Source organism: Cyrtonyx montezumae, unplaced genomic scaffold (assembly GCF_038088225.1).
Source record: "Cyrtonyx montezumae isolate F1298 unplaced genomic scaffold, pur_monq_1.0 scaffold_81, whole genome shotgun sequence".
Lineage (NCBI taxonomy): Eukaryota > Metazoa > Chordata > Aves > Galliformes > Odontophoridae > Cyrtonyx > Cyrtonyx montezumae.
The window spans coordinates 269,885-281,369 of record NW_027072091.1 but is presented as its reverse complement, the minus strand read 5'-3'; the positions used below and the strand labels follow the sequence as shown (position 1 = coordinate 281,369).

Sequence of the window (11,485 nt, the reverse complement as noted above, 5' to 3'; positions counted from 1 at the left end):
CTCTGTGCTCGTAGCAGCAGGAGCCTGTGAAAAGGTGTTTTGTGTATACAAGGGAGAGGGATTGGCCAATTCAAAGATCGCTGAGGAAAACTCACCATCTGGTCTTGCGTTTGGGGTACCCGATAATCTGCTTCTGTACGAGTTCGGTGGGGCGTAGCGATCTGCTTAAGCTGTTGCCTTTCTCCGAAGCCAATCCCGTTGTAACCATGTACTCTTCCTCCACTGCCTTGCTTTCCACCAAGCTCCTACGCTTTTTCCTAGCCGCTCCCGAGAAGGCCGTTGTCAGGTCATCCGAAGCGGAAGATTCTGGTGGACCGGTAAGTACCGTGGAGGCTTTCCGTACACTAAACGGTACCTGTAAGCGGTAGGTAATTTAGTAGGCTCTGTCCTGTCGTCCTTTTTCCTCCTGATGCTGCAAAGAGGCACAGTAGGCTACTTGGGGTTTCCCGGCACCGTAATCTTTTGCCTCTAGCTTGTTAACGGAGCTGAGCGTTTTGACTGAGGGTAGCGGTAGAAAGCGATGGCTCGTTTCTGGGTACGTACTTGTAGTGCAAAATGCAGTGCTGTTCTGAAGTACGGCCCGATGCCTGTTTGCACGGTTTCTGGACGGCGGTGCATGCTGTAATACGGAGAAGAGGGCTTGGGGTTTTGAGCAGGTCGGAGGTGAGGAAAGGGAAAGCTGGCTGAGGGGTGCTGGTTGTTTCACTGTCAGCTATAGAAGTCAAGGTGGATGGCTTTTGCGCGGGCACACAAAGCGTACATCGAGTTTTTCTGTTCTGCCAGAAAGACTTAACGTCGCCCGAAGATGTAATGGGGGGGCTGGAACCCTGAGACAAATCTGGCTTCTGTGCCTGATTTGTAGTCTTCCGCTACTGTCTAGCTCAGAGTGGCGAGTGGGGGGCGTGGGAAGTGGGTGATAAAAAAAAAAAAAAAACAAAGAGAAAAAAGAAAAAGAAAAGAGATGGTAAGTCCCATAGCTGCCCCTCCCCCCATTATGCGTAATCGGCCTTTGCAGCTTGGCTTGGAACGTGTCCGTTGCAGACAGGCGGTAATTTGAAGAGCAGCGTTAGAACTGCAAAGAACTAGCTAACCGCATTCTGTGGACGGTTCTCTGCTCACCTTCCTTTGCGTCCTGCCCTCTCTGCTCTTCTTTGCGTTGCGGCATGCTACTTTCCGTAACGCTATTTCCTTCTCCAGCTTCTTGGGCGTTTGATGATTGCTGACGACAAGTGTGCTGCTAACTTGGGCCTGACCAATGGATTCCGGATGGCTGTGAGATACTCACCCTCAGGCCCTTCAGACTACCGCGCGCGTCTCTGTATTCTGGGCGACCGTCAGTTGGGCCATCCTCCCGGCTAAGATGTTTGCACCGCCGGAGTTGCTGCGAGCGTACGTTTGGCCACCGAATAGATTTCACAGGTTGCCCGTCAGTCTAGCCACCGTTGATGTATAATTGTTTTTGGTGGGTGTCTATGGAGGGTAATAGAAAGCTCTGAGCAGCATTTGCACAATAAAGATGGAGCATGGGGATATCATCTCTGTCTCGAGGTCCTTACTGATGGACATGGTTCTGCAAGTTAAAACGAGGGGGTCTCCGTCTCCCAAAGATAATCATAGCATCATAGACTCACCAAGGTTGGTGTCCGTCTCCCAAAGATAATCATAGCATCATAGAATCACCAAGACCCGCAGGATCACCCAGCCCAACCATCCACCCATCACCAATAGTTGTCACTAAACCATGTCCCTGAAAGCAACGTCCAAACATTCCTTGAACACCTCCGGGGTCGGTGACTCCACCACCTCCCTGGGCAGCCTATTCCAGTGCCTGACCACTCTTTCAGAGAAGCAGTATTTCCTAACGTCCAGCCTGAACCTCCCCTGGCGCAGCTTGAAGCCATTCCCTCAAGTCCTATCCCTGGTTACACGAGAGAAGCGTCCGACGCCCAGCTCACTACAACCTCCCTTCAGGTAGTTAGAGAGTGCAATCAAGGTCTCCCCTGAGCCTCCTCTTCTCCAGACTGAACAATCCCAGCTCCTTCAGCCGCTCCTCGTAAGGCCTGTGCTCCAGACCCCTCGCTATCTTTGTTGCCCTTCTCTGAACACGCTCCAGGGCCTCAATGTCGTTCTTGCAGTGAGGGGCCCAAAAGTGGACACAGTACTCGAGGTGCGGCCTGGCCTCACCGGTGCTGAGTACAGGGGGGACAATGACTTCCCTGTTCCTGCTGGCAAGACTGTTTCTGATGCAAGCCAGGATGCCATTGGCCTTCTTGGCCACCTGGGCGCGCTGCTGGCTCGCGTTCAGCCGAGCGTCAATCAATACCCCCGGGTCCGTTTCCTCGACACGGTCTTCCAGCCGCTCTGCCCCAAGCCTGTAGCGTTGCCTGGGGTTGCTGTGGCCAAAGTGCAGGACTCGGCATTTGGTCTTGTTGAACCTCATCCCGTTGGCTTCAGCCCAGCTATCAGGCCTGTCCAGATCCCTCTGTAGGGCCTCGCTACCCCCAGGCAGATCGACACTTCCAGCCAACTTGGTGTCATCTGCAAACTTACTGAGGGTGCACTCAATGCCCTCGTCCGGGTCATCAGTAAAGATATGGAAGAGGACAGGTCCCAGCACCGACCCCTGGGGACCACCGCTTGTGACCGGTTGCCAGCCGGATTTAAGTCCATTCGCCACCACTCTCTGGGCCCAGCCACCCAGCCAGTTCCTTACCCAGCCAAGATTGTACCCGTCCAAGCCACGGGCTGCCAGCTTCTGCAGGAGAATACCGTGGGAGACAGTGTCAAAGGCTTTGCTGAAGTCTAGGTAGACTACATCAACAGCCTTTCCCTCATCCGCCAGACGGGTCACTAGATGATAGAAGGAGATCGGGTTGGTCGAGCAGGACCCGCCCTTCGTCAGGCTAGGCCTGACCCCCCGGTTGTCCCGCACATGCCACGTGATCTCCCTCAAGACAGTCTGCTCCATAGCCTTCCCTGGCACCGAGGTCAGGCTAGCAGTCCCGTAGTTCCCCGCATCCTCCTTAAAAACCCTTCTTGTAGATGGGAGTCACATTGGCAAGCCTCCAGTCTTCTGGGACCTCACCAGTCAACAAGGAGCGCTGATAGATGATGGAAAGCGGCTCGGCTATCACCTCCGCCAGTTCCCTCAGCACTCTCGGGTGAATCTCATCCGGCCCCATGGACTTGTGGCAGTCCGGTTGGAGTAGTAGGTCTCTGACTGTGTCCTCCTCAATCGTGGGGGGGGGTTTGTCTGCTCCGCAGCCGAGACTACCAGGTCAGAGAGTGGAGTCCCCTGAGGTACTCCTTCAGGGCGGGCTGCTGAGCCAGCAGGGGTGGAGCTGGCACTACCCACTCCTATCTCTTGAGCTTGACCTTGACCCTTGGCTGTGAGGCGAAAAGCAGCCCTCGGGTGAGAAAAGGGTGTTACTGTCCGCTGACAACAGGGAGGGAAGTCCGAGCGTGAGCACAGCCCACGCTGCCCATACATTACTGCAGCAGCAGGTGTGGGAGGTGGGTCTTGTGGCAGGACACCTGAGTGCTTTTGTCTTTGCTCAGGAGACCAGCTCTCCTGCTGACAGAGCCTGAGACCACAGGTTCAAACACGGTCTCTACCGGACAGCGGGCTTCCCCCAAGAAGGCTGTGGCGACCCAGACACAGAGGGCCTGCGCAGAGATGTGGCGCTTCAGGTCTCTGGCTGCAGGGAGTGCCTGAGTGCCGTGGATATCAGGGTCAGAGTCGATTGCTCTCGGGTGGGGAAGCACGACAGGACTCAATAAACGAGTGATCAGGCTTCAGTTTCTTACCCGGACAGCCTTATTCTTATAGTGTTTAAGACAGGGGCGTATATAAAATATCACACAACCATTGGCAGAGAGCCTTGAGAAAAACAACTTTAAAACAACTCCCAACAATTAACAGCAGTGAGAAACACATTCTGGAGGAGGCGACTTTTGATCTCATCCTAATCCTAAGAAACCAGGCAGGAATGCGTCGGCAGCGGATGTGAAAGGCAGCGCTAGCAGGGCGTCCCCTGTTTCAAAGTGCACTTTTCCTCTCCCACTCGCCGCAGACCATCTCCTGCTTGTACTTTTGTCAAGGTTCAAACAGTGTAGTTTCCTTTGAGCACCGTATCAGCGTGGCCAGTGCATAACACAGAGCCCAAAGGGAACACCTGCTAGCTAAACAGAATAGACTATCAAGGACAGCTTACTCTAAAAAATACCTATAGTTACAATTATCAGCAGTCCTGTGAGGCCCTCTTTGCTGAAGGCAGGCTGAACAACATAATCACAGAAGTTTCCCATAGACATCTTGGCAACTTGGGCTGCTCAGCTGAAGCAGTTCATGTCCACCTTGAGTTGTTTGTCGCTTGGTCCAGGGACATCATGACCTCCTATCGACATCTAATACTTTTCCATGAGTATATAGTCTGTGCTGCAGTGCAAACTATGCTCGTACATATCACCGTGACCTCCCTGCTCCTGCAGCCATTTCCCAACACCCGAGCCTGCTGCTGCCGGGGGAGGATGGGAAGGATGCCACCTGCGTGCGGTGCGGTGCGAGCAGGCGGACGAGCTGCTCAGCCTGGTGGTGGAGCTCAGGGAGGAGGTCGAGAGACTGAGGACCATCAGAGAGCGCGAGCGGGAGATCGACTGTTGGAGTGACTCTCTGCGAGAAAGACACAGAGATTGCACCCCCTAAACCGTAGTGGACCCTCTCCCTTGCCGTAGTCGAGCAGAGAGAGCCAACTTGAGAGGCAAGGAGGAACGGCAGCAGGTCCCAGCTCGGCAAGGCGGGTAACCCCCATCCCAACCTATCTCAGTTCCCCAGGTGCCTCTATGTAATAATATAGGATGTGCTGTGTGTTTGAGGCCTTGCCATCTTCCCCCAGCTTCCAAATCGAGGGTTGGCCAGGACTGCTGAGGGATAACTGAGGGAAAGCGGCTTGGCGATCACTTCGGCCAGCTCCCTCAGGACCCTCAGGCAGATCCCATGTGGCCCCACGGCCTTGTGACAGTCTCGGAGGAGTAGCAGGTCGCTAACCGCTTCCTCCTGAACTGTGCGGCGTTTATTCTGCTCCCCGGCCCCGTCTTGCCGCTCAGGGGGCTGCGTACCCTGAGGACAGCTGGTCTGACTGTCAAAGACAGAAGTAAAGGCAGCACTGTGAACTTCGGCCTATTCCTCCTCCTCCTCCTCGGTGGCGATGTTCCCCACCGCATCGAATAAGGAAAGGGGATTCTCCTTGGCCCTCCCCTTGCTGTTAGTATCTTTGTAAAATCGTTGTTTTAATCGTCTCAAACAGTGGCGGCCACATGAAGATCTTGCTGGGCTTTTGCCTTTCTAATTTTCTCTCTGCATATCCTAGCAACGTCCTCGTACTGTTCCCGAGTTGCCTGTCCCTTCTTCCAAAGATGGCAAACTCCTGGCCAGCCCCGCCAATAGGCGGTCGCTTGACTGGAGGGATCGGCAGCAAAAAACAGAAAGCGCCCAGCGCGTTTGCGGAGGAGCCGATAAGGGCGATCCGAAATACTTGGGGGGCCTTTTCTGCGGGCCTCGTTTCCCCGCCGCAGATTTCGGGGCGCAGCACTAGAGGGCCCAGATTCCGTTCGCGGAGACGCCCGCCCCTGCCCGCCCGCCCGCCCGCCCGCTCCCCTCAGGTCGCCCCCTGCGCGCCCGGAGGCGCGCGCGAATTCCCCGAGCCCCGAAAAGCACCGGGACGACGGGAGCGGAGCCGCCAACAGGGCGGGGACAAGCGTAAAGGGGAGGCGAAGGCACGGCAGGGCGCGGCAGAGCAGGCGAGACAGCCAACCGGGGCGCGGGAACGGTCGGCGGCGGCGCTCCGTCGGCCAATGAGCGCCGCCGAGGGCCGCGCCGAGTGGGGGAGGTTCGGGGCGGAGGGAGTGTTGTAGCGAGCGGGCGCCGTCATGGCCGGCAGGACGATTAGGTCGCCGGCCGCCTGGCGCGGTGGCGCCGCTCTCCGGAAAAGTCGCCCGCCAGGAGTTCTCCGCCAACGTTATCCGTGACGAGGAGCCGTTGCGGACGAGGAGGTAGCCGCGGCTTTGCTCTGCGTTGTGCGATTCTTCCCCTTCCCTTCCTCCCTTCCCACCCCTCCCCCAGCCTAGCTCGCTCAGGCCCTCCGGAACGAGGGCCCGTTGCGGCGCCGGCGAGTGCGGCGGGGCGAGCGACGGGGCGGGCCGGGGCGGAGCGGGACGAGTGGACGGACGGAAGTGCCTTTCTGGCTGGTGACGCTCGCTTACTGCAGCGCTTCTGCTAGAACCCCGCGCTCCTTCGGTGCCACGGGGCTGCCGCGGCGCATACTGGCTTGCCTGTGCCGTCTGGCTCGCCTGCCTTCCCAGCGCCACCGTGTGGTGTGTCCGCGTGTATCGAGGCGGGCCCAGAGCCACATCCAGCCTTGCCTTGCCTTGCCTTGCCTTGCCTTGAATGCCTCCAGGGATGGGGCATCCACAACGTCTCTGGGCAACCTGTTCCTGTGCATCGTCACCCTCTGTGTGAAAAGCTTCCTCCTGATATCTCACCTAAATCTCCCCTGTCTTAGTTTAAAACCGTTCCCCCTTGTCCTATCACAGTCAGCCCGTGTAAGCCATCGTTCCCCCTCCCGTTTATACGCTCCCTTCAAGTACTGGAAGGCCACAATGAGGTCTCCCCGGAGCCTTCTCTTCCCCAAGCTAAACAAGCCCAGTTCCCTCCACCCTTCCTCGCAGCAGAGGTGCTCCAGCCCTCCGATCATTTTAGTGGCCCTCCTCCGGACCCGTTCCAACCCCAGGCTCTTTGAAAATGCCTCGGTCCAAAGTAGGATAGGAAGGTGATATTTGTCCGTAACTGAAGGATGGTGAGCAACTGTTTGCCGCTTGAGTATTTATGCAGGGTCTAAATAAGAGAGTGGCATAAGCACAAATGGAGGTGCTTTTGGTTTGGTTTAAAATCGCTCTGTGCTCGTAGCAGCAGGAGCCTGTGAAAAGGTGTTTTGTGTATACAAGGGAGAGGGATTGGCCAATTCAAAGATCGCTGAGGAAAACTCACCATCTGGTCTTGCGTTTGGGGTACCCGATAATCTGCTTCTGTACGAGTTCGGTGGGGCGTAGCGATCTGCTTAAGCTGTTGCCTTTCTCCGAAGCCAATCCCGTTGTAACCATGTACTCTTCCTCCACTGCCTTGCTTTCCACCAAGCTCCTACGCTTTTTCCTAGCCGCTCCCGAGAAGGCCGTTGTCAGGTCATCCGAAGCGGAAGATTCTGGTGGACCGGTAAGTACCGTGGAGGCTTTCCGTACACTAAACGGTACCTGTAAGCGGTAGGTAATTTAGTAGGCTCTGTCCTGTCGTCCTTTTTCCTCCTGATGCTGCAAAGAGGCACAGTAGGCTACTTGGGGTTTCCCGGCACCGTAATCTTTTGCCTCTAGCTTGTTAACGGAGCTGAGCGTTTTGACTGAGGGTAGCGGTAGAAAGCGATGGCTCGTTTCTGGGTACGTACTTGTAGTGCAAAATGCAGTGCTGTTCTGAAGTACGGCCCGATGCCTGTTTGCACGGTTTCTGGACGGCGGTGCATGCTGTAATACGGAGAAGAGGGCTTGGGGTTTTGAGCAGGTCGGAGGTGAGGAAAGGGAAAGCTGGCTGAGGGGTGCTGGTTGTTTCACTGTCAGCTATAGAAGTCAAGGTGGATGGCTTTTGCGCGGGCACACAAAGCGTACATCGAGTTTTTCTGTTCTGCCAGAAAGACTTAACGTCGCCCGAAGATGTAATGGGGGGGCTGGAACCCTGAGACAAATCTGGCTTCTGTGCCTGATTTGTAGTCTTCCGCTACTGTCTAGCTCAGAGTGGCGAGTGGGGGGCGTGGGAAGTGGGTGATAAAAAAAAAAAAAAAAACAAAGAGAAAAAAGAAAAAGAAAAGAGATGGTAAGTCCCATAGCTGCCCCTCCCCCCATTATGCGTAATCGGCCTTTGCAGCTTGGCTTGGAACGTGTCCGTTGCAGACAGGCGGTAATTTGAAGAGCAGCGTTAGAACTGCAAAGAACTAGCTAACCGCATTCTGTGGACGGTTCTCTGCTCACCTTCCTTTGCGTCCTGCCCTCTCTGCTCTTCTTTGCGTTGCGGCATGCTACTTTCCGTAACGCTATTTCCTTCTCCAGCTTCTTGGGCGTTTGATGATTGCTGACGACAAGTGTGCTGCTAACTTGGGCCTGACCAATGGATTCCGGATGGCTGTGAGATACTCACCCTCAGGCCCTTCAGACTACCGCGCGCGTCTCTGTATTCTGGGCAACCGTCAGTTGGGCCATCCTCCCGGCTAAGATGTTTGCACCGCCGGAGTTGCTGCGAGCGTACGTTTGGCCACCGAATAGATTTCACAGGTTGCCCGTCAGTCTAGCCACCGTTGATGTATAATTGTTTTTGGTGGGTGTCTATGGAGGGTAATAGAAAGCTCTGAGCAGCATTTGCACAATAAAGATGGAGCATGGGGATATCATCTCTGTCTCGAGGTCCTTACTGATGGACATGGTTCTGCAAGTTAAAACGAGGGGGTCTCCGTCTCCCAAAGATAATCATAGCATCATAGACTCACCAAGGTTGGTGTCCGTCTCCCAAAGATAATCATAGCATCATAGAATCACCAAGACCCGCAGGATCACCCAGCCCAACCATCCACCCATCACCAATAGTTGTCACTAAACCATGTCCCTGAAAGCAACGTCCAAACATTCCTTGAACACCTCCGGGGTCGGTGACTCCACCACCTCCCTGGGCAGCCTATTCCACTGCCTGACCACTCTTTCAGAGAAGCAGTATTTCCTAACGTCCAGCCTGAACCTCCCCTGGCGCAGCTTGAAGCCATTCCCTCAAGTCCTATCCCTGGTTACACGAGAGAAGCGTCCGACGCCCAGCTCACTACAACCTCCCTTCAGGTAGTTAGAGAGTGCAATCAAGGTCTCCCCTGAGCCTCCTCTTCTCCAGACTGAACAATCCCAGCTCCTTCAGCCGCTCCTCGTAAGGCCTGTGCTCCAGACCCCTTGCTATCTTTGTTGCCCTTCTCTGAACACGCTCCAGGGCCTCAATGTCGTTCTTGCAGTGAGGGGCCCAAAAGTGGACACAGTACTCGAGGTGCGGCCTGGCCTCACCGGTGCTGAGTACAGGGGGGACAATGACTTCCCTGTTCCTGCTGGCAAGACTGTTTCTGATGCAAGCCAGGATGCCATTGGCCTTCTTGGCCACCTGGGCGCGCTGCTGGCTCGCGTTCAGCCGAGCGTCAATCAATACCCCCGGGTCCGTTTCCTCGACACGGTCTTCCAGCCGCTCTGCCCCAAGCCTGTAGCGTTGCCTGGGGTTGCTGTGGCCAAAGTGCAGGACTCGGCATTTGGTCTTGTTGAACCTCATCCCGTTGGCTTCAGCCCAGCTATCCGGCCTGTCCAGATCCCTCTGTAGGGCCTCGCTACCCCCAGGCAGATCGACACTTCCAGCCAACTTGGTGTCATCTGCAAACTTACTGAGGGTGCACTCAATGCCCTCGTCCGGGTCATCAGTAAAGATATGGAAGAGGACAGGTCCCAGCACCGACCCCTGGGGACCACCGCTTGTGACCGGTTGCCAGCCGGATTTAAGTCCATTCGCCACCACTCTCTGGGCCCAGCCACCCAGCCAGTTCCTTACCCAGCCAAGATTGTACCCGTCCAAGCCACGGGCTGCCAGCTTCTGCAGGAGAATACCGTGGGAGACAGTGTCAAAGGCTTTGCTGAAGTCTAGGTAGACTACATCAACAGCCTTTCCCTCATCCGCCAGACGGGTCACTAGATGATAGAAGGAGATCGGGTTGGTCAAGCAGGACCCGCCCTTCGTCAGGCTAGGCCTGACCCCCCGGTTGTCCCGCACATGCCACGTGATCTCCCTCAAGACAGTCTGCTCCATAGCCTTCCCTGGCACCGAGGTCAGGCTAGCAGTCCCGTAGTTCCCCGCATCCTCCTTAAAAACCCTTCTTGTAGATGGGAGTCACATTGGCAAGCCTCCAGTCTTCTGGGACCTCACCAGTCAACAAGGAGCGCTGATAGAGGATGGAAAGCGGCTCGGCTATCACCTCCGCCAGTTCCCTCAGCACTCTCGGGTGAATCTCATCCGGCCCCATGGACTTGTGGCAGTCCGGTTGGAGTAGTAGGTCTCTGACTGTGTCCTCCTCAATCGTGGGGGGGGGTTTGTCTGCTCCGCAGCCGAGACTACCAGGTCAGAGAGTGGAGTCCCCTGAGGTACTCCTTCAGGGCGGGCTGCTGAGCCAGCAGGGGTGGAGCTGGCACTACCCACTCCTATCTCTTGAGCTTGACCTTGACCCTTGGCTGTGAGGCGAAAAGCAGCCCTCGGGTGAGAAAAGGGTGTTACTGTCTGCTGACAACAGGGAGGGAAGTCCGAGCGTGAGCACAGCCCACGCTGCCCATACATTACTGCAGCAGCAGGTGTGGGAGGTGGGTCTTGTGGCAGGACACCTGAGTGCTTTTGTCTTTGCTCAGGAGACCAGCTCTCCTGCTGACAGAGCCTGAGACCACAGGTTCAAACACGGTCTCTACCGGACAGCGGGCTTCCCCCAAGAAGGCTGTGGCGACCCAGACACAGAGGGCCTGCGCAGAGATGTGGCGCTTCAGGTCTCTGGCTGCAGGGAGTGCCTGAGTGCCGTGGATATCAGGGTCAGAGTCGATTGCTCTCGGGTGGGGAAGCACGACAGGACTCAATAAACGAGTGATCAGGCTTCAGTTTCTTACCCGGACAGCCTTATTCTTATAGTGTTTAAGACAGGGGCGTATATAAAATATCACACAACCATTGGCAGAGAGCCTTGAGAAAAACAACTTTAAAACAACTCCCAACAATTAACAGCAGTGAGAAACACATTCTGGAGGAGGCGACTTTTGATCTCATCCTAATCCTAAGAAACCAGGCAGGAATGCGTCGGCAGCGGATGTGAAAGGCAGCGCTAGCAGGGCGTCCCCTGTTTCAAAGTGCACTTTTCCTCTCCCACTCGCCGCAGACCATCTCCTGCTTGTACTTTTGTCAAGGTTCAAACAGTGTAGTTTCCTTTGAGCACCGTATCAGCGTGGCCAGTGCATAACACAGAGCCCAAAGGGAACACCTGCTAGCTAAACAGAATAGACTATCAAGGACAGCTTACTCTAAAAAATACCTATAGTTACAATTATCAGCAGTCCTGTGAGGCCCTCTTTGCTGAAGGCAGGCTGAACAACATAATCACAGAAGTTTCCCATAGACATCTTGGCAACTTGGGCTGCTCAGCTGAAGCAGTTCATGTCCACCTTGAGTTGTTTGTCGCTTGGTCCAGGGACATCATGACCTCCTATCAACATCTAATACTTTTCCATGAGTATATAGTCTGTGCTGCAGTGCAAACTATGCTCGTACATATCACCGTGACCTCCCTGCTCCTGCAGCCATTTCCCAACACCCGAGCCTGCTGCTGCCGGGGGAGGATGG

General features: G+C 55.4%; 1 protein-coding gene across 1 annotated transcript; it reads left to right on the top strand.

Annotated features, from left to right (window-relative positions):
- Positions 1 to 7,006: 7,006 nt before the first annotated feature.
- LOC136059672 (adenosine 5'-monophosphoramidase HINT1-like) lies at positions 7,007 to 8,335 on the top strand. Its single transcript, XM_065753782.1, has 2 exons — positions 7,007 to 7,267; positions 8,149 to 8,335. The coding sequence occupies exons 1-2, from the start codon at positions 7,157 to 7,159 to the stop codon at positions 8,308 to 8,310; spliced, it is 273 nt and encodes a 90-aa protein (XP_065609854.1). The 5' UTR covers positions 7,007 to 7,156; the 3' UTR covers positions 8,311 to 8,335.
- The last annotated feature ends 3,150 nt before the right edge of the window (positions 8,336 to 11,485 follow it).